We start from the raw sequence: 23,786 nt of genomic DNA, 5'->3' as shown, positions 1-23,786 counted from the left end.
TCGCACTTCTTTACCGCCTCCCTCCCTAGCCACTGCTCCCCGCTGGGCCACCCCATTCCTCCTCCGGCCTGGCGGGCGCTCCTTCCCGGCCCCGCCTGAGGCCCCGCCCCGCCGCCGACGTCAGTTGTTGTGTCTCTGCCCGGGCTGCGGTCGCTACCGCTCCTCTGCTTCGAAGGCGACAGTCGCGGCCTCGCGAGGTGACGGGGACGGCGGCCGGGGTCCGCAGCGCCCATCCGAGCGGGGCGGGCACAGAGTGGCCAGGAGGCAACCGGATAGCCGCCCAGGGAGCCGTCTTGAGCCTGTTTTTTCCTTTTTTTCCTCCGGGACCTTCGCTGCGCGCGCCCCATTTCCCTCTGCAGAGATCGCGACGCCCCCTCCCGGGCCGGGCCGCGGTGCCCGTTCCCCCTGAAAGGCGCCGCCCGCTGGCGGGAGAGAACCTGGAGCTGCCGCCGCCGCCGCCGTGCCGGCCCCGCTTCTCGCGGATCCTGGGCGGCCGGCGGGGCCTGGGCCGTGGGCGCCGGGCGCGGCGCTGCGGCGCCCGCTTCTTCTCGCGCTGGGCCCCGGGCCTTGCCGGGCCGAGTGTGGCGTCCTCTTGACCCTCCGCCGCGGATTCCCGATCGGCCCCTGCGCCCCCCGCCTGCAGCCCGGACCCCGCTTCCTGTGTGGATCGGAATTATTTTTTTTTTCGTTTCCCTCTCCTCCTTGAGATTACGGTGCTGGAAGGCCGACCCCGCCGCTTCGGTCAGTGCCCCCTGCCTGGGGAGCGTCCCTTCGTTTCATCCCCGCGGGCTCACCCCATGTTTAATGGGCTTTTTAAGTTTTTTCTGTTTATTTTTCTTGCCTCTTGACTGGGAGGCCCGGCGTGAAGCTCTGCGCCTCGGCCTCTCCTCGTCTGTTCCCTCTCCTCACAGATTCCCAAATCCACCTGCCTCCGGGCCCGGGATGTTCCGACAGTGACCGCGGCGAGGGCCGGACCGCACGCGCAGATAGTGCCCTCGCCCAGGCCGGCGTGAATCCACACTCCCCTCACCTCCTCTCTTTCGTATTCTGAGCTCTCTGAAAAGAGAGAAGACTTCGGGGAAGATGTGGCTGAAGCTTTTTTTCTTGCTCCTCTATTTTCTGGTCTTGTTCGTCCTGGCTAGGTTTTTTGAGGCCATTGTGTGGTATGAAACTGGCATTTTTGCCACCCAGCTAGTGGATCCGGTGGCGCTGAGCTTCAAGAAGCTGAAGACCATTTTGGAGTGTCGGGGGCTGGGATACTCGGGGCTGCCCGAGAAGAAGGATGTACGGGAGCTGGTGGAAAAGTCAGGCGAGTATCGGGCTCCGCCGAGGTCCCCTCCATCCGGGGTAGTGGCGACCTGTATGTACTTCCTCGTACCTGGTGGTCCCCCAGAATTAGGCCTTACCTGGAAGAGTTAAGCCGACTCCTCCGAGAGCTGCCCAGTTTTTCATTGTCCAGGTTTTCTACAAAAATGTGAATCCCCGTTTTGAGAAGGGGTCTGGAATTATGTGTAGGGGTATATGTGTGTCTTTTTATGGTTATTTTAAAATAACAGTTTAAAGTGCAGCTTCTTGGCATTGTTTACTAAGTTGAGTGATTTTCTCAAAATATGGCAATGTCGCAAACGAGAAAGCATTATTTGTCAGTTAAAATTCATAAGGATATAAGAAAAAACACAAAACGTTGTCTGTAGATAGCAGTATTTGTCACGGTAATAATAGCAAGTTACCCAGAGAGAAAAATGTCATTGGAATATTTAATATCAAAGAGACATTTAAGCCTAAGATTTAAGTTTAAAATAATGAATAAAATAATGAGTTTAAATATAGAGAAAGTGTACACTGTACAGTACTAACTTTTCATACTTCAAGTTTGATGAAAATGAGGTGAACATTTTGTTTTGTGAATGCCTACCTTGTTTGTTTTATATTTCTTTCAGGATTTTTAAAAGATCTTTGTATGTAAATGTTTCTTTTCCTTCTGTGTCACAGACACTGCTGCATCAAATTAAATGGGTTGTGAAATAAAATTCGAAATAGTGCTAAGAGAATAACTTCTTAAAGAATGCATTTTCAATAACTGTTGGTTTTGGGGTAGGATTGGGTGAAAAATATGGTGTTTTTTTTTCACCCCTGCACAAAATGTGTCTTTGTTTAGATATACTTCCTGGAAGGGGAATGTACTGTCCTTTGAGAAAGGCATTCTGGGTTGCTGTAGGAAGCAGTAGAAACTGATGGTTATCTTTTTTATTGTTTCAAGTATATCTGTCAGCTATGTCTTTTACAAGAGAAATGTTTTCCTTATTTAGTATCCTATAGCCATATAGTATGACAGACAAGAATATTAACTCCAGAGGATTTAGCACTCACATATTTGCAAGTTAAGGGTTGTCAAATTCATGTATCATTACTGAGGTAGGGAAGGGAACCCTCTTTGTAAAAGTGATACATTTTCTTTAAAGGAAACATAAAATTGTGTATTATTCTTGACTCCTGTTTGCTGACTGGTTTATGGTGACTTTTATTTTGGGGTGCGGGGGTGCAATGGAGTAAAATAGAAGATATCTAATAAACTCTCTAGGTTTAGCAATGAGAAGTATCTTAACTGCCAAAGCCAAAATATTTTCCATGGTAAAATAGTTTGATAACACATTTTTTTTTCTTTCGACTTTTATATAGTATTGCCTTCCTTTGGGCCTAAAAGTACTTGTCACTTTGAGTGTACAGGAGTGTACATATCACTTAAGGAATATATATAACCCATAAAAATATGACTCAGATCACACATTCTATAGCAGCGAAATCTTGGTATAGCAATTTAACTTTATAATTTAAATATTCATTGTGAATGGCTTTGCTGCTATCATGATAAAGTGCTTGTTTTCTCATTGTTTAACATTTAAGGCAAAAGTTAAAATAATTTGACATTAGTGTTTTCCTTTACTTTTTACAAGCTCTAAATTTACATTGTTAATTTGTGTATGAATATGGAGTTTGTTCTTATAGGTGATCTTTTATATCTAACCTCGAAGTCATATAAACTCTGTTGCTATTTTAAGCATGCAGTGATGGCAAATTCTGTAAGCCTATTTCTAAATCTTATAAGTCAGAAGTATATAAATCATACTGTTTAAAAATTATTTGAAGCCTGAGCATGTTATACACAAAACTAGATAATATGGTGGTGGCTTTTGGACTGGTATAAATTCACTTATTTTCTAATAAATTATGTGATGGCCCCCCCTCCCCTCCCAGCATATAAACCCCATGAGGAAACAGATTTTTGTCTGTTTTGTTCATTTTTGCCTGACACATAACAAGTTCTTACTATATATTTACTGGATGTATGAATCTTAAATGGGTATATTTAGGTTCTACTCTTCTGTATGTGCAATGAAAGTACAAGACGATTTTTAACAGTGTAAAATGGAATTAATCATTGAAGTTGGGAATGAGGGAATTTTGAAATCTTACCAATTTTTTTTTTTTCTTGTCTTCAGGTGACTTAATGGAAGGTGAACTCTATTCTGCACTCAAGGAAGAAGAAGCATCTGAATCTGTTTCTAGTACCAATTTCAGTGGTGAAATGCACTTCTATGAGCTTGTAGAAGACACAAAAGATGGCATCTGGCTGGTTCAGGTATCAGAAACTGGTTGAAGTGAATTTTTTTTTATCATAATAGTATTCACCATCTGTGTACTTATGTCATATTTCTTAGCCATAACTCAGTTCTCATAGGAAGGCTCCAGTGTCCTCTTAAAGAGGTTTTGCAGACAGGGAAAATGAAAATTGAAGAGTGCGAGAGGGGAAGTGTTGGGGAAAGAGGGTTGACTGCTTTGTTTAGCGTCAACAGAAGCAAATACATTTTAATTGTTGGCTCTTCATTCAAGTAAGAAGCACACTTATATATTCCTTTCTTTCAATTTTTGTTAACTCCAGTTTTTAATTCAGTGACCCAAATAATTTTTGTGTCTAGAGGAAGAACACTAAAGTAAAAGTAAAGGAATCCTTCCATAGGAAGATAGCCAACTCTGTGGCTATAGAGGAAGAGCTATTGAAGCAAATGGTGGGGAGTGCTCATTACTTTGCTTATGAAATTGATGAGATTATAATTTAAAGCCCTAGCTCTTACCAAACCTGTGAGATTTAATTAGCATATTAGAATTTTAGAGCTATGAAGGACTTTAAAAATCATCTTTTATGCTTCCCAGAATGTAGTTTATGTACCATTCATGGTAAATGAGTGGGCCCACATTATTATTTATGTATTTTAATGTAAGTTAAAAATATCAATATATCAAACATGTAATTTCATAAATATCACTTATGGCAAGGCTAAAGTTATTTGAATTTTTAAAAAGATAAGTTCACTTAAAGTAACCTATCAAGTAAATTAACAGCTGAAATTATTATTAAACCAGGATCAAATCACAGGTCCCCTCATTTCTTGTCCAGTGCTCTTGTGATTTCACCCTGGGGTTGGCAAAGTTTGATCAGGGTATAAAAATCAAAATAGTTGCTGCTTCATATTTCTTTCAATATAACTTTCTTTCAATATGAGAACAATAACTGCAAAATATGGTAGAAAAAGCTAAGTTCAGAGGTCTTAGTTACAGCTCTCGTCCTGCCACTGATTTATATTATGATAGTGGCTAGATAGATTTTCTATTGCACATGGCCTTAAATAAATACACATACATCTAAAAAGGATAGAATAATACGGTACTTCACTGGATTAAAGGGATAAGGTTTGGGAACTCTTCAGGTTATTGCACTGGATAGCCATGACCTTTCCTTTACTTGGAATTTTCCTATTGTGTTTGACTTATTATCTTCCAGATATCTAATTCAGTAATTTTAAAAATTAATTTATTTTCTAATTACAGTTGACATATAACATAACATTAGTTACAGGTGTACAACATAGTGATTAGACATTTATATAACTTACAAAGTGATCACCCCAAGTCTACTACCCATCTGACACCATACATGGATTTTACAATTTACTGTATCCTTAGGCTGTACTTCACATCCCCGTGACTATTGTAATGACCAATTTGTACTTCTTAATCCCTTCCCCTTTTTCACCCTGCCTCCCCAACCCTCCTTCCATCTTGTGACCATTACTTTCTTCTCTGTAGCTATGTGTTTGTTTCTATAGTAGTACCTCGGTTTTCTAATGTCTCCGTTGACAAACATTTCAGTTTATGAATGCTGTAAATTTTACAGATCTATGGTATCATTAGATAGTAAAATTCATGCTAAATTGTTGTTTTAGGGTTTGCTTTTAAAGGTCTAGAACGGATTAATCCATTTTGCATTACTTTCTATGGGGAAACTGTGCCTCGGTTTTCGAACATTTCAGAACTCGAACGGTCTTCCGGAACGGATTATGTTCGAAAACTGAGGTACCACTGTATTTTGTTTGTTCGTTTACTTTGTTTTTTAGATTCCACATATAAATGAAATCATATGGTATTTTTCTTTCTCTGTCGGACTTATTTCACTTAGCATAATACCCTCTAGGTCCATCTATGTTGTTGCAAATCGTAAGTTTTCATTCTTTTTTTATGGCTGAATAATATTCCATTTTATATATGTACCACATCTTTATCCAGTCATCTAATGATGGACACCTCAGTTGTTTCCATATCTTGGTTATTGTAAATAGTGGTGCAGTGAACATAGGGGGTGTACATATATTTTCAAATTAGTGTTTTGCATTTCTTCAGATAAATGCCCAGAAGTGGAATTGCCAGGTCATATGATAGTTTTATTTTTAATTTTTTGAGGAACCTCCATACTGTTTTCCATGGTGGCTGCACCAATTTACAATCCCACCAACAGTGCACGAGGTTCCTGTTTCTCCACATCCTGGCCAACACTTGTTGTTTATTGATTTATTGATGCTGGCCATTCTCACAGGTTTGAAGTGATATCTCGTTGTGGTTTTGTTTTGCATTTCTCTGATGATTAGTGACATTGAGCATTTTCATGTCTGTTGGCCATTTGTATGTCCTCTTTGGAGAAATGTCTGTTGAGGTCCTCTGCACATTTTTTAATCGGATTTTTTGATGGTAAGGTTTTATGAGTTCTTTATAAATTTTGGCTGTTAACCCCTTATTGGATGTATCATTGGTGAATATCTTCTCCCATTCAATAGGTTGTCTTTTCATTTTATTAATGGTTTCCTTCGTTATGCAAAAACTTTTTAGTTTGACCTAGTCCCACTTGTTTATTTTTTCTTTTGTTTCCCTTGCCCAAGGAGACATATTCAAAAAAATATTACTAAGCGAAATGTCAAAGAGTTTACTGCCTGTGTTTTCTTTTAGAAGTTTTATGGTTTGGGGTCTTACCTTTAGGTCTTTAATTCACTTTGTGTTTATTCTTGTATATGAAACAAGAAAGTGTCTTGTTTAAATTTTTTACATGTATCTGTCCAATTTTCCCAATACCATTTATTGAAGATACTGTCGTTACTTCATTGTATAATCTTGCCTCCTTGTCATAGATTAATTGACCATATAGGTTTGGGTTTATTTCTGGGCTCTCTATTCTGTTCCACTGATCGTGTGTCTGTTTTTATACCAGTACCATGCTGTTTTGATTACTATTGACTTCTAGTATAGTTTGATATCAGGTAGCATGATACCTCCAGCTTTGTTCTTCTTTCTCAGGATTACTATTGCTGTTTGGTCTTTTGTGTTTCCATATAAATTTTAGGATTATTTGTTTTAGTTCTGTGAAAAATGCCATTGGTATTTTTGATAGGGGTTACAGTGAATCTGTAGATATCTTGGTAATTCAGTGATTTTTAAGTTCAGCAAAGGGAGAACCCAGGAGGGTATAGTCTATACCTTATCCACAAAATTCTAGTTTCTTTCTGTGTTAATTAGTTGGTATCGAAAAATAAACTATCGTCTTTAAACCTTTATAAGTAAATTGTTACTCCATTTGTTTTCCCAGGTATTTATTTCTGATAGTCTGATTGAAGAAGAATTACTGGTTTTGATAACTTTAGTTTTATTAGTGAGATTGAGTTGAATAGCCAGTCCCCGTGCCCTGTGTTCTGTGTCAAAATGTTTGTCCACACATTGAATGATCCCATAGAGATGAATGGTAAAGATGCTGATCACCTTCCAAATTTGGAAAAGCCATATCAAAAGTCTGGAAATCTTTTGGTATATAGGGTGCTACCTATAGACAGCAAACATACTCTGGTTAACTAATTAGCAATAAATTCTTGGTTTATAAATGATTTAGTATTTTTTGATGTCCTACTGAAGATATCCATGGATTTACTCCTTTATTATATAACAAAAGTGAAACAGTTTAATCAGTATATGCCAGACCCTGGAGATATACCAGGAGCAACCACCCGGCTGTCCTTGCTCTCTCAGGCAGCTCATGTTCCATCAGGGAGAGGTAGGCACTAAATAACTAAATGTTTACTATAGCATCAGTTAGTGGAAAGTGCTAAGAAGAAAAATAAGGTAGGTAAGTTAGGTAAGTAGACAGAGAGTGGCAAGGAATTCTCGGATAAGGTGACCCTTGAATGAAGTGAAGAACAAATAATGGTAGTGAATGTTAGCATTATAAATTCTAATCACTAAATTATCTTTCTCTGAAAATATTTTTTAAACCTCATAAGTATTTATAGTTGAAAAATGACTCCTAAGAAAATGGAATGTATTTATATGGTTTTCTGTGTGTTAATGGTGCAGTAGGACACACATACTTGATTTTACCAGTGACCTTCAAGATTTACACTGGTCACCACTGTCTGGCTTGTACTGCTTGGGGCTAGTGGCTTACAGCTGTCAAATGGCTGGCTGGGGTTGGAAGAACAGTCTATGGCAGGACAGCTGAGAAGACTGATGTTGAAACCCTGCCCTAGGCACTCTGAACTCACCTAATCAGAACAGACACTTTGGTTTAAGCTCTCAAAAGAGGGTTTTTTGTGTTTGTTTTTTTTAATTGAAAGCATCTGCTAGAAACAAGAGACATACTCTCTCGGTTGCTTGTCATTCTAATCTCTTATAAAAGATAGCTTTCAATAATTAGTTTTTAATAATTTGAATTATCGTTCTTTTCTAATTATCTTTATTTTAAAAGAAGCTGACTAATTTCAGTTTGCTCTTTTTTTTTTTTTTTTAATCTGTGAGGGTACATAAATCCTGGCCAATTCAATCCTCTTCAAATTACCTTTCTTTTAGATATCCTATGTAAGAAATATTTAAGCCCATCCAAGTTCTTTCTTCTTTTCCTCCCAGTTTTCTAATATCATTTCCTTACTCAGATGAACTATAGTTTCATTTTGTATTTACTGAGGAAAAAAATAGTTAGGTGGTATATATAACTTCTAATTACCACTTTGGACTTCATATATCATTGTACTGAAGGATGTCTGGATTTACTTATTTAGGGAAAATGTGATTTTAATAAATGGGTATAGATGACTTAGCTATTCCAATAATGGACTTGATCAGTCCATTATTTTTCTGAAACAGATTGATTGGCAATCGAGGTTGATTATCTTTTTTGGTGACACTACATGTGGAATGACGCTATGAAAGGAAAAATGAATGTCTATTATTTATTTAATTTATCCTATATTCCTTATGATTTCTGTCTTCTCTACAACTCCTGAGTTTATTTTCTAAATAATACATGTTAATGGTCCATATATTTTTCTCCTCTTAATTGTTTGAAGATTTAATAGTGTTTATGAATTATCCTTATGTTAAAATAGGGTACTAGGATGTTCATTTGCATGCCAAGCTTTTCTATGTCTATTTTACATTCACTGTAATATGAGGTGGAAAGAACTAACAGCTTCTTTCTCTAACAGTTCTTTCTAACATTCTAAGTTTTTCTGCTTGCTTCCTAGCCTGGTTGGTTCCTGTCCCAGACGTGTAACTCAGGCTGTCCTTTTATCTAGTTGTTGTTCTTTTTTCTAGTCTCTGAAAATATTCCCCACAGAGAACACAACATCCTTCCTGAACTCGCTAGGAATATGTTTCCCCTCTTAATAAGACCAACAGTGTGAATGCATCTCAGAATCATCGTGTGTACTCTTGGGTGTGAGCTATAAGTTGGGAACTCTTACTGGTGTGACACAGTAGTAATAGGCTTAGAGTATTTTGTTGTGCCATGTGACTTAGCCAAATTAGTTATTTTGTGACAATATTAACATTTTTAGTCATTGTTTAATTTAGCTTCCACCAAATTTAATTGATGCTAAACCTTCAGTTGAATAATATAACTATTTAGGACATTGGACAAAGCAATTTCTAATTGCATAAACATAACTATAGAATCAAATAAAATGCTTTCACAAAATGTCTAGGGGATTTTTCATTTTTGTGTGGCTCTCTCAGTGATCATTAAACTCTTCAAAAGAAGGTGTTGGAACAGCTTGCTGAATATATAAGGGTCTGGGGTTAAACATTGTCATGTACTTGTGACAGGGGTATTCCTACCTCTCTCTTCACACACTTGTGTTGTCTGTGCTATAATCTGGGTGTCTGGGAACAACTCTCTCGTTTGTACTTCTTTTCCTAGCGTTGGAGCTCTTACAAGTCTGAAGGATGCCTGTGCAATGATCAGGATCTCACTGGAAGATGCCCCTAGACTTAAGGCGTATCTGATATACATTAAAGCAACCTCTTGATTAATCCCTTGATGCAATGTCATTATAAACACAGACCCGAAATGATTTGGGTTATTTGCAGCCTTGATAAGGAAATGGGAGTGAAAGTGAGTTCTTTTAAAAAGAAGGCAGAACAGGGAATATGGTGATTGATTGTGCACAGACACTTCTTAATCCTGAGTTATCTGAAAAATAAGTTCAATATTTCTTTGATTACTTGACAGAAAGAAGAACTACTATATTGACTCTTTAAAGGTAGGGGAAAAAAGGAAAGACATACCTGCCTTGCTTGATCTCCCTTATTCTTGAAGTACATTTTATACAGCACTTTTAGACGATGGAAAAGTGCAAAAGCTAGGGACCTACTGGGTGATGTGAGCGATGTGAGCCTCCTCCGAAAGAGCTTTCATCTACTAAGACCATATCCTCAAGTTGCCCTCTTCCTGGTTATCTCAACCAGCTGAGCATTTGAATAATAACTTATGTCTCCCACAGTGAGGCCATTTATTTTCACTAAAAAGTACTATTAAAACCATTTAGTTAATGACCTAAATTGTATGCACATGTGTATTTATTAAGCATCAAAGTTATGTTACAAAAGTTACATATGCATGTTTATCTCCGTAGGTATGAGGATGATAATATCTATGGTATATGGCAAGGGGTTACTGGACTGTTGGAACATAAAGTGTCACTTGTCACCACCATGCACTGTCTCTTCTTCTGCTGCCTTTGAAATTTGTTAGACTGTGGTAGAGGAGCCACACGTGACGTAGCTGTACCATCTCCTGCTTCCCTGGTTCTTGACTGTTGGCATTCATTTCACACACACCCCTGGAATTTGACTTCCTGGAGCTTTGTGAACATGAAAATAGCCCTTCCTCCCAGAAAGATTAGAGGCCTCCAGTGTATTGTGTTGTAATTTTGAATAAAATAGTATCGGTAATGTAGCATTCATGGAAAAAAAAATTGGCCTATATGCCCTGGGCTTAAAATAAATCAGATTTTTTCATGAAAACGTTTTTGACTTTCCTTTAAGTTCCCATTTAGTTATTTTTGTTTTTAATATATATTTTTTCCTTTTTGTTTTTTTACTGGTATCTTTATTGAAATTTGCCTTCATTCAAAGCAGGACGATTAAGGAATAAAGGGAAAAGGTGTTAACTACTAGAAAGGCTGAGAAAAGAAGTCATTACATATTTTGAAGGTTAATTACAGTTTTTCCGCTTTTCTTTTTTAAGAAACCTTTTTCTTCTTCCAACCCTAATTGTGTTTGAAAGCTATTTGCATATTTGAAGTAAAAGTTCAAAAAATGTAGAATTGATTATGGTAATTCTTTTTATATGTTAGAACTTTCCATGATTGTTATGAAAAGAGCCATAAAAGTAGTAGTATTGATTTAGCCGAAGCATAGTTTAATAGAAAACATGTGTTTGACTCTTGGCTCCATAATTATACTTTTTAAAAAGTGAAATTTGAACTTGTTGAACCCACATGTGATCATTTTTAGTAAGCTTTATTTGGATTATTGTTTTAAATTATTTTTTCAGAGTAGAGAAATGACTCCAAGGGCCATTTTCTGAAACCTTTGTAACTTAATTTTAGAGAATAGGCCACATGATGGAGAAGGGACATGGCTAGCTTTTTAATGAGGCTTTGACTCATCTATGTAACAGCCTCAGAGTGGGGGGGTTTAATGTACTGTATTCAGTATTTTAAGGCTTTTCCAGTTGGACAGTTGCTCCATCTACAAGAATTGCAATGATAACATGATACAACAAACAAGAACTGGGGACAGAGTATATTTTTCAAAAAAGTGAAGTTATATTATAAATGGTTGATTTGACTCTATTTTAGGTCATTAAAGTTTTTGTTTTTCTTTTGGGGGAATAGGTCATAGCAAACGACAGAAGTCCCTTGGTGGGTAAAATCCACTGGGAGAAAATGGTGAAAAAGGTATCAAGATTTGGAATACGTACAGGCACTTTTAACTGTTCCAGTGACCCCAGGTAAGTTGATTAGGCAATTCTTAGAATTTGAGTTCTGACCAGAATTTTAAAAATAAAGACAATGATATTAGAAGCCTCTGTAAACTGAAAGTTAATTATAGCATTGAGCTCCTGTTAGTTACACAGGTGCTTGATTAATAGTGTTTGATAAATTGATTTACTTTCTCTCTGAGATTTCTTTTTTTCTCTCTGATTCTTCTGTCTTCTTCCTAGTGGAGATGACTGTTGAGAGTACGTCTTCAGTCCTTTTTGTTTCAGTTTTCTTTCCCAAAGAGACTTCAACACATTTATGGCTTTGTGACACCTTTGTGCTGACCTAAATCTTCCATAATTCTGAAAATTCCAAAACCTCTAGTTTTCATTTTGACACTCATTTTCATCTGCCCTACAACTCTCTCTCACTATGTCCTGTTCCCTAAACCTAGTGTCCAAGTTCAGAGTCGTCCTCTTTTTCTTTAGTAAACCATGTGTCCTTTCTACCTTTCCCTTTTCTGTCTTTCACTGTTTGCTTCCCTGCCCCATTTTCTCAGACAAGAATCCTTGCAGGTATTTTTGTTTTTCTTTTTGTCATCATCTCCAGTATTTAGTCTGTCAAAATATTTCTTGTTTTATTATTCCATTATTCTTTAAAATGCATTTTATTTCAATTTCTAGTGCCACCAAGTTATAACTTAAATTTACTCATTCAATTATCCATTCAATAAATATTTAATAAAAGACCACCATGTACAGCATGTTTTGTTTAGTGCTGAGGAGGGGGCGTATGATATCTATGTAGAAACACCCATAACATTAGGTAGTTTCTAATGTAGGTAGATACACCTGACTCACCTACATCCCTTATATGTAGCCACAATGGGAAGCCCATTAGCTGTAGAAAACCCTCCTACAACACCACTGCTACACCTCAGATTTCCCTGCTCTTTTAATTTTTGGCCCATGTTTTCTTCAGTTCTCTTTACTATCCTTGTTTTGCTCACTCACAGTGTAGGGTGAGAGCTATCACAGCAGGACCCCCTGCTATGAGTTGGGGATAGGAAGGGAAGTTTTTATATCACCTAACTCACATTTAGTCTCCTCATCTACCCACAAAACTCCATTCTTGTCTTCACCACAGAACCTTGATCATATTCCAATGCCTTTTGTTGAAATGTCCAAGATAGCTTAAGTGGTGCTAATGTTCTTATGAAAAGGAAATCATTCTTAATTCTGTCCTTTGTTTACCAAGAACAATTGCATTTGGTCTGATTCCATCATTCCCAAATAGAGTCTAAGTGAAAGATCTTTTTTACCCCACTGGTAATTGCAATACTGAAACAAATGATAGTGCTGATATTTTTATATTTTTTCAGATAATGCCAAAAATCAGTATTTTATTGAAAAATATTCAGAATTGATTTTTTAAAAGTCAATGAACTAAATAATGCATCTCAAACACTATACTTATATTAGAAAATATCAGGTAAAAATAAGTTTACGAAAATGTAAAGGTTAAACACATGTTGCAATCTAAGTTGTTAGGTAACATTAATAAAGAGTTCAACAATCAACTAAGCATGCCATAAAATGGAGATAATCTATTAAGCATTAAAAAACTGAAGGAAATGGTAATATTTGATTTGTGTTTTGGTATAATCATATAAAGTACAATATGTCAGAAGCATTATAATTGAGACCAGTGGATTTTAGCACAACTTTTTCTAGCTTTATGAAAAGCTCTTTTTTATTCTATACTAAGAATGGTGAAGATACTTATAAGCTACCTCCATAGATTTTTGTCTAAATCTTTCATCTTCAAAAAATACCACCTCCTATTTATGATGGAAGAGATATTTTTTGAGCAACTTTTGCTTTTTTGTTGATTTCAACTATAATTTTTAGTTATTAAAAAAGCACTTTTACTTTACCTTCTTTAGTTTTCATCACAGAGATGAAGATTTTGATACACAGTTACTTATGTCGGTTTCAGTATTGTCATGTTCATGTTCCCTTTTTATTTGCAAAGTCTTCCAACTAGAGTAAGAACTGTTCTTGCCATAGAAGCTGTGCTAAGTCAGGGTCACTTTTTCCTTCTGTCGACGATTATGGAGATATAGAAGAACAAAATAGAGAAATATAGAAAAGCATGCTCAGAAGGTCACTGCAGGATGTAACTGGCCAGGGAATAGTGTTATTCAGCAAGTGTTTTAATCATATGTTGAATAATTAAGTCATCATTTCGACCTTGGAGTTTTTAAAACACCAAGATTCTCTACTCCACTTTGCGCTGCTTTCTTTACTGTAGTTCCTTCTCTGGGTGGCCTCCACGATGGCCTCCTCCTGTGGGGCAGGCCCATTGTACAGCAACACTGTCCTGGCCTGTTTCACCTCCATAAGAACATTCAGGACCACCTGTTCTGGGCAGTGTCGGAGTGCCCATGGCAGCAGTTTTCATTTCTTTCCCTGCTTATCCAGCTTGCCTGACCATAACCCCTCTTATTCCCCAAGCAAGCGATCTGTCTCAGAGGGGCTGTACCTTTCAGGTCTATTCTCTGCTCTCTTTTTTGGAGAAAGTAGAAAGTGAAGTGGGTGTGTATCGTAGGGGCTTGGAGAGACTGTGGGTAGTAAAGAGCAGATGGAGGACAGTGGAGTTGCAGGAGCTAAGTGGGAAACAGGCCAGGAGAGCTTCTGGTGATAGCATCAGGGATGGGGGCCCAAGCAATAGGCAGGGGCGGGAAAGGAAGGAAAACAGGCCTGGAAGGCCAGGGAGGCCAGTGACCTCATCTGACTTGAAAGAGTAGAGGATATCTTCCTGGCTTACTGAACGTATTCAGACGTTTAAAAAGTTTTTCTTTTCAATTCACAGTAAAAGTTTGTATATAGATATAAGATAATATAACATTCTTAAAAAATAATATGTACATTAGTCTTTATTTCTAGGTTTTTAAATTAATATGATATACTTTATTTGTATATTGGATTTCTTTAGAGCAGTGTTTAGATAAATATACATTAGCCTGGTGTTTTATAAGTATTAGAGGTTTTTTCAAGTCTGGAAAATAAGATTTAATTTGAGAGATATATAATAACGTACAGAATTATTTTTTGTTGGGTACTCTGAAATTCTATCTGGAATGATAAACCTTAAAGCTATCACTGAGCTCTGAACTGAAAAGATAGCACATAGTACATTTGTTTTCTTACATGAATATAAGCACTAAGATTGCCTGTTTTACAGAGTAAAGTTTTCTACCAGAAAGACTGTCATTGAATTTATAACACAAACCAGAAGCCAAATACTCTCTGAAGTGGTTACAAAGATAAAAAGAATGACCAAGAGTAGAAATGTGTCATCATAAGTATCAAATGCAATTAAAAAATTAAAGCTACTTAAAGATATTTAAGATGTCAATAAGGCAATTATCTATATTTAACTTGTTGCTTTGGGGCGGAGGTTAAAAATAGAATTCATGTTGATAAATTATTATTTTGCATTAGACAAATACATTGGGATAGAAGATATTTTATTTTGTAGGATATATATTCTCAAACCGTTTCAGTTAAAGCAATGTTGATATTAATGGAATCTATCTTGTTAAGGAAGTAAATCAACTCAAATGGGGCTGAGTCATGGTCTGTGATTCTGAGTTACCTAGATAATTTCCCAAAGTCATTACTAATTGTGTTTATTTTCATCCATTTACAAATGTGACAACAACATGTATCCAGACAGATTTTTGTGCCCTTAAAAAAAAATGTATCTACATGGTAGATATTTTCCCCACAACTTCGTTGAGGTAAATTTACATGCCATAAAATTCCACATGGTAGGTTTTCGGAAAAAAATACTAAAAAAAAAAAAAAAGTTTCATTTATAATCTCTCCACTGTAATATGACAGCTGTTTTCATTTTTCAATATTTTTTTCATTTGTCTATTTTTGGGGGGCGGGGCAGGAAGGAAGTCATAAATATTATAGTAGGAATCCGTCCATTTCCAAAAGATTTGGAGTCATGACCCTAGTGGATAAATCTGAACAAATGATTTGATTTTAGATAAATTCTTCTGTACTTGCTCTGTTGTAAAATGGGGTCATGCTTGGACTGAATCTCTTCTTAATCTGAAAAGTTACTACCTTTGTTTCCTCTGTGTTAAATACTCTTCTTCCTGGTCTGCGTTAAAGAGATGAGAGAATACAAAGCAACATGGGACTTGCTCTTTTTTTAGACGAGATTTTGTGCACATTTCTTAACAGTGTCCGTGTGCATCAGGCATCGTGGTGGGTGTTTGTGTTAGTAAACGGGTACAGCGTGGCTCCTGTGGTCAGAGAGCTTACGTTCAAGGCAGGGACTCAGTGTGTGGGATAATCTGTTTACTTCTCTCTTTGCTCATCTGAATCTAACCGTCCTTCAAGGACCTAGTTTAGTTCCCAAACCTTTCATGAAATCTTTATTAGTTCAAACTTCCAATGATATTCCCTTGTTTGAACTTTTTTTTTAACATTTACTAATAGAATGTATACAGTTTTATACTTGTTTTGTTTCCTTAATAGGATTTTAAATTCCTTGTGAGCAGCAATTATTTTCCTATTATCTTTTGTATCATATCAACACTAACGGAGTAGTAAGTTCATAATAGATGCTGAAGTATTTGCTGATTCCCTTGACTTTTCAATCTACACTTTTCTTGAAAAAAAAAAAAGGAAGTAGAGATACAAAACAAAGAAACTACAAAACAAAAGCTTGCTTTTCCTCTTTTACAACTGCCAGATACTGGTACTACTTTTGATTTTTTAGAGGTTATTTGGTTTCTGGGAGAGGGTATCTTTCAAGTGCTGAAGAAACAGCAGTGGAAGACAGATTGTTTGCATAACAGTGAGGATGAACAAATTAGCTCATCTGGCCAGTTTAGTTGTTTACTTACAGTTTACTCTCTTTTAGATACTGCAAGAGAAGAGGCTGGGTGCGATCCACACTCATTATGTCTGTTCCACAAACAAGTACTTCTAAAGGCAAAGTCATGCTTAAAGAATACAGTGGACGCAAGATTGAAGTAGAGCACATTTTTAAGTGGATAACTGCTCATGCAGCTTCTCGGATCAAAACCATTTATAACGCTGAACACTTAAAAGAAGAATGGAATAAAAGTGATCAATATTGGGTGAAAATATACCTATTTGCAAAACTTGACCAACCCCCAGCTTTCTTCTCTGCACTAAGTATAAAATTTACTGGAAGAGTTGAGTTTATTTTTGTTAATGTGGAAAATTGGGACAATAAGAGTTATATGACAGATATTGGTGTGTATAACATGCCATCATACATACTTAGAACTCCTGAAGGAATTTACAGATATGGAAATCACACAGGTGAATTTATATCCCTTCAGGCCATGGATTCATTTTTGCGCTCATTACAACCTGAAGTAAATGATTTGTTTGTTTTGAGCTTGGTTTTGGTTAATCTTATGGCTTGGATGGACTTATTTATTACACAGGGAGCTACCATCAAGCGATTTGTGGTTCTCATAAGCACTTTAGGGACATATAATTCTCTATTAATTATATCCTGGCTGCCGGTGTTGGGCTTTTTACAGCTCCCTTACTTAGATAGCTTTTATGAATATAGCTTAAAATTGTTGAGATATTCCAATACGACCACCCTGGCTTCATGGGTAAGAGCAGACTGGATGTTTTATTCTTCACACCCGGCCCTGTTTCTCAGTACATACCTTGGACATGGTTTACTAATCGATTACTTTGAGAAAAAGAGACGGCGCAACAACAACGCTGAAGTCAACGCCAATAACTTAGAGTGGTTATCAAGTCTGTGGGACTGGTACACCAGCTACCTCTTCCACCCGATTGCTTCTTCTCAGAACTTTCCTGTAGAATCTGATTGGGATGAAGACCCTGACTTATTCTTGGAGCGGTTAGCTTTCCCCGACCTTTGGCTTCACCCTTTGATACCAACTGATTATATAAAAAACTTGCCAATGTGGCAATTTAAGTGTGTTGGAGTCCAATCTGAAGAGGAAATGTCGGAGGGCTCTCACGATATTGAAAATGACTCAGACATTGAGAGCACAGACACTTTTAGCAGCGAGAAAGAAGTATTTGAAGATAATCAAAGTGTAGTTCACAGTTCTCCGGGAAGAGCAAGTCACTGTGGCACCAAGGCTTGCTCATGTGCCGATAAATATTGTCAGAGCAGCCTGTATGAAAGGAAGGGGAGATCATATGGATCATATAACACTAATGAAGACATGGAACCTGATTGGTTAACTTGGCCTGCTGATATGCTGCACTGTACTGAATGTGTTGTTTGTCTAGAGAATTTTGAAAATGGATGTTTGCTAATGGGGTTGCCTTGTGGTCATGTGTTCCATCAGAATTGCATTGCAATGTGGTTGGCTGGGGGCCGACACTGTTGCCCTGTTTGTCGGTGGCCTTCTTATAAAAAAAAGCAGCCATATGCACAACATCAGCCCTTGTCAGACGATGTCCCATCTTAACCATGTGCAATTTGTCATTTATAAGCTTTGAGTATCTTACAGCTTGCCTTTTTAATGTTAGTCACAATGTTTTTGTGGTTTGAAGTTTAGTTTAATGTTAGTGCAGTGACAGGAAATACACATTATGCTAATGTTGATGACAATTACTTGGTTGCTTGTATGTCAATTGAATGCATACTTAATTATAAAAATTTTTCTTTACAACATTGGCAATTGAGAAGTTAATGTTTTTTGTAAGCACAAAAGAAGTATGATAGAGATTTATCCTAGCAAGACTTTACAAAGTAGGATGCAATTCAAATGGAATTGAGGCAGTTTCTTATCCTTAATGTTTCCTCCCTTTTTACAGTTGCTGCCCAGCATCTCTTGGTTAAGTAATGTATGCTCTGAGACATGAAATTAAAACAGACCTATGAAATAAATTATTTTAAAACCAGAAGATTACAGCTTTTCCAATGTTAAATTGTTTTTGATAAGGTGTCTGAATTCTATAGGCATTTTGTTGGTTTCTTAGTTTCACAGAAAAGTCAAACATGATTCTTGACTCGGGGGAAAAAAAGACAAAAATTATGTTGCTTGACTCATCCCTTAATTGCTAAGCATAGCAAATAATTCTTTTATCAGATTTTCCTGGAGGTGGAGAAATGAAGGAAATAATCAGGGTTGACAGACTCTAAACTTTAACTGTGTTTAAAAGAAAGTTAATGAACTACAATACCAAGTATGTGGGCTTTGTTGTTACTGAACTCTGGTTAACTGTAATAGTAGGACACAGATTGTTCTCAAGAGTTTTTCGACTGTCGAGTTATTTCTTGTGTAAGTCTTTTCTTTCCTTAAGGATAAGCTCCCTGAAGGCAAGAGTAATGCTATAATCTACTGTTATATCCTTAACATAATTAGACCCAGAGTAGATATTCAGTAAGTAGTTAGTGGCTTGAATTTTTAAAATCTATTGTAATTTTGCCCTTTACCAAACTTTTTACCACCCATCTAGTGTAGGTAGAAAAAAATAAAAGAGATTATATTTTTAGTATCCATCTGTAGAAGATATTTTTGGCTTGCTCCAAAACCAAAATTTTAATTTTTTTTCCTGCAGTCACATACTTTTTTTCATCATTCAGATTATTTGGGAGCCTGGAAGATTATTCATGTAATCTTTCTCCTACCACAATTTTCCCCTTGGCCATTTTATATTCCTTAAAACTTTACCAAAGAGACAAAAAGTAGAGAGAGGTAAAGTGTAGGGTCCCTTTTGCTACTGCTATTGGATCTGACTAAAAATTTAGAGAAAATAAATGAAAATTTAATTGTTAAAATATACTGATTTATAACCTGTTTAGGAATTTCTTTGCTTAAGTTTTTATATTCTCACCAAAAACTGTTATTATTTCATATGTAGTAGATCATTTTACTTCCTAATATCCCTGTGCAACCAGTAGAACAGAAGGAATTCCTACTTAATACATGATCGGAGCTCAGGATAACCAAGGTAGTTAAAGATATAACTAGGACACAGCTTTCAAAGTTGAATGTCATCAGGGCCCAGGGAAACAGAGTTTGAGTAACGCGTGGTGGGGGGAGCAGTGTGTGTGCTTCACCTACAAATCCTTTTTTAAAAGATTGTGTCAACAGATCAAGACTGGTGGTGGCTTACTTCTAATCTCTGGATAAGACTGTACCTTGCTCAGGGCTCTTTCTGCCATATTTTCACTTAGAAGTAAGTGTGTTTGTGGAAAAGACAACTATAGGAATCTGCGTCTTGTCAAAGGTATATTATCCTTTATGCTGGTGCTAAATAACATACTTGTTATTGTCAAGTTCTCTTAGTTTATGTGTATGATGGGATAATAGGCACTTTACATTATATATTAAACAACTGGTGCTTGAATATTTTTACTTACAGTTTGTTTTAAAATACGAGGTATGATCAGATAATACAGTGAATGTTTAAATAAAAAATTTTTTTACAGTGAAACACACATTGCCATTAATCTCCCTCAAACTACTCTTCCTAGTTCTAAACACATACCATCATTCTTGCCACTTTCTGAAGCAGTTCTGGAAGTCCTCTTTCGTGAGTTCTTTAGTTGCTCTATTGTGCCTGTCTTGACGTCCTGAATCATTTTGACTTTGGGGAAGAGCCAGAAGTTGCACGGTGCTAGATCCAGTGAATAAGGTGGATGAGGACACACCATAATGTTTTTGTTTGACAGAAATTGCCATACCAGAAGCGGTGTTACACGGAGCATTGTCATAATGGAGGATGATTTTATGGCACACTTTGAAGCACGTCTTCTCTCAACCATAGTTATACCTGACTGACTTCTCTGAATAAATTGAAACTTGTCACACGCTGTTACTAAGATATGGTGCTCCACTTGCCGTAGTGAAGAGCATTCACCATATTTTGTGATCACAATGGATAGGTTCTGTGTCACATCGCTTCTGATACGGCAATTTCTGTCAAAAACATTACAGTGTGTCCTCATCTACCTTATTCACTGGATCTGGCACCGTGCAACTTTTGGCTCTTCCCCAAAGTCAAAATAACCATGAAAGGTAAACGTTTTGAATCGATTCAGGACATCTAGGCAGCCACGACAGCACAACTAAAGACACTCCCGAAAGAGGACTTCCAGAACTGCTTCAGAAAGTGGCAAGAATGATGGGATAAGTGTGTTCAAAGTGAGAGAGAGTAGTTTGAGGGGGATTAATGGCAATGTGTCTTTTACTGTAATAATTTTTAAAAGTTGAAACATTCACTGTATTTTTTGATCACACATTATATACTCTTAGTATTGACAGAGAGGGTATGTGAGTTTATAGCATATTTAATAGTGAAGAACAAAAGTAAGCCTAAAAATAGAAACATACCCAAAGAGATGTCAAAGTTCAGGCACTAGTGTTTTCTTTTGTTTATTTTATTTTTTGAGATTTATTGAGATATAATTGAAATATAACATTGTACAAGTTGAAAATATACAATGTATTAATTTGATACATTATACATTGCAATATGGTTACCACTGTATAATTAGCTAACACTTCCATTACATTACATAATTACCATTTCTTTTTTGTGATTAAGAATATTTGAGATCAACTCTCTTAGCAACTTTCAAGTACATAATACAATATTGTTAATTATAATCACAATGCTGTGCATTAGATTCCCAAAACTTATTTATCTTCTAACTGGAAGTTTGTACTCTTTGACCAACATTTCCCCATTTCCCCCACACCCCAGCCCCTGGTAACCACCATTCTACTCTTTGTTTCTGTGAGTTTGGCTTTTTTGGATTCCACATATAAGCGGTATTACACAGTTTTGTCTTTCTCTGACTTATTTTACTCAGCATAACATGCCCTCAAGGTCCATGTATGTTGTCACAAATGGCAAGATTTCCTTTCTCAAGGTTGAATAATATTCCATTGCATACATATACCATACCTTCTTTATTCGTTAGTTGATTGACACTTAGTATTTTCTTATAAGCATCTACTGAATGAATGAAGAGCCATGCAGATACTGACTCAGAGAAAATTTATTTTTACTTCACATAGAATTTGAATGAGCTTGGTGATCTAGCTTCCTAGTCTATAGAATAGAAGCTACATGCATAGAGATTATGGAGTAGGGGTGAAGCCTGCTAGAGGCAGGCCAGGCAAAGAAGTTATCGATACAATAGTTTGATAGTAAAAGGTAAAAGGTATTAAGGGGGAAAAAGAAATACCAAAACTAAAAACTGTAGTTTGTGGCCAGATAGTGCAGTGGCAAATAATTCCTGAGAGGATGTCACTATCTTGCCAACAATGACTCTGTCATCATGAAAAACAGTTTACTATTATTTGTACAAGAAGTGGGGAAAATTCATTATGATATTCAAAGTAGTTAACTTTAAAACGTTTCAACAAAGTGAAAAGATGCTGTTTCCTGGAAAACTCATTTAGGAGGATGGGGTGGGAAAGACAGAAATCTTGTTCCTTGTCTCCCCTTATAAAAGGTTAATGCCTAACAATCTTACTGGTATTTCCATGAGCCATGCCATCAGTTGTATAATAGACAAATGACTTTCACCTACAGTATATATCTAGTCAGTGTCACTACTGTTAGTACAATTCTGTGAGCTCTTTTCATTTGGTAACGTACTTGGAGAACTGTCTATTTGGTGATAAAGCAGAGTCTGGTGATGTTTCCACATGGGTAACTTATCTGGAGTTTTGTGAGGTCCCTTCACAAAGTAGGGTTTCAGACACATAAAAGGGAAGTTAGAACTCTGATCTTTTCTGGGCTGCTTCTGTTTTTATTGTTTAAATACTCTCCATTCAGCTTTACTTAATTCCTGAGCCAAGAAGCTAAAGCAATAGATTTCTGGAACAAAATACCTCAAACTGACTCCTGGCTTTGTTGCCAGAGCCTTGGATAGGAGACACCTCTTAAAATTCCAAACACAGCAATATTTTGGGCCTTTAAAACAGTACTGTTCAAATTATTTGTTAGTATTGAACATGGTGATGTATACTGATTAGCTTTAAAACATCTTTTTTTGTTTGATGAGGGAAAAAAATGGTCGTTCTTACAGTTTTTCTGTTTAAAATAATAGAATCTGAATGTCGGAAGCAAATATGGGAGCCGTTTTGTCCAATCTTCTGCCTTAATTTAGATTGTTGATGTCCCTGTTATGACTAAATTTGCACACTCACCATCTAACAAAAAGCATGCGACATTTGCCAAAAACCTGCCCAGATCCATAGAAAAGCATACAGTTAACTGGCAATGTAAGAACAGCAGGAGCTGAAAGCCCAGATTTGGACACTTAGTGGGACACATGTCACCACCTTTGGGAAAGAGAATGAACCAGTTCATCTGTTGAAAAAGCTAGTCCTAATATAACCTACTTGCTTTGAAATATGTTACGATATTTACATTTATTCATCAAACTGGCACATATTTCACCAGGATTTTTATTTAGAGAGAAACCTGTGAATTGTAAGGTTTTAAAGGCCATCCTCATGAGTTCAGCTCCAAACTCAATTACCCTGAATAGCTCCAGAAAGTAGAGAACAAAGACATGAGAGCAGCTTTCTCTGAGGGCAGATTTACACAGACTGCTTGCTGTATTTTCATGGCTGTGAAAAGGATGAGAGGTTATATGACCAAAGCAAAAGACAGTTTATGCATAATATGCACTAGACTAGGATATACAGAAATTGGAGAAAGCATCCTCTACACTTTCCAAGTTTTCTAAGGGCTATAAAAGACTGCAAGAAATTTATTCAGTTACATTCCTTGAAGCAGAAATGTATCTAATTGATCCATTTTGGGGAAATATAGAGAGAGAGGGTGCCAAAAAATATATATACACATTTTAAGAAAGGAAAAAAAAACTATTAAAAGTAATATTAGGTTGGTGCAAAAGTAATTGTGGTTTAAAAGGTTAAAAATAATTGCAAAAACTGCAATTACTTTTGTACCAACCTAATACAATGAATGGTGCTAGGGTTCATTTGATTAATGCCATCTTTTGAGCGAACATTATACTACACATTGCTACCGTAATTCAACTTCAAAAAGTAATACACAGATAACATCTCTTAAAATGTGTACATTTTTTTGGCACCCCCGGTAT

The 23,786-nt window shown here is 36.8% G+C and overlaps 1 protein-coding gene across 3 annotated transcripts in view; it reads left to right on the top strand.

Moving 5' to 3' along the window:
* The first annotated feature begins 1,080 nt into the window (after window positions 1-1,080).
* Window positions 1,081-23,786, top strand: part of LOC109456769 (charged multivesicular body protein 3) — a 71,189-nt gene continuing 48,483 nt past the window's right edge. The window contains exons 1-4 of one of the 3 annotated variants that reach the window (XM_019749200.2): window positions 1,081-1,309; window positions 3,501-3,640; window positions 11,550-11,665; window positions 16,584-18,595. In XM_019749200.2, the coding sequence (XP_019604759.2) occupies window positions 1,084-1,309; window positions 3,501-3,640; window positions 11,550-11,665; window positions 16,584-18,156 (2,055 nt within the window). In that variant the 5' untranslated portion in view covers window positions 1,081-1,083 and the 3' untranslated portion in view covers window positions 18,157-18,595. The other 2 variants (XM_074332294.1, XM_019749206.2) reach the window with 2 other exon arrangements.

The sequence above is a fragment of the Rhinolophus sinicus genome, linkage group LG05 (assembly GCF_036562045.2).
Source record: "Rhinolophus sinicus isolate RSC01 linkage group LG05, ASM3656204v1, whole genome shotgun sequence".
In the NCBI taxonomy this organism is placed as follows: domain Eukaryota; kingdom Metazoa; phylum Chordata; class Mammalia; order Chiroptera; family Rhinolophidae; genus Rhinolophus; species Rhinolophus sinicus.
The sequence above is the reverse complement of the archived record's forward strand: the minus strand, read 5'-3'. Positions and strand labels throughout refer to the sequence as shown.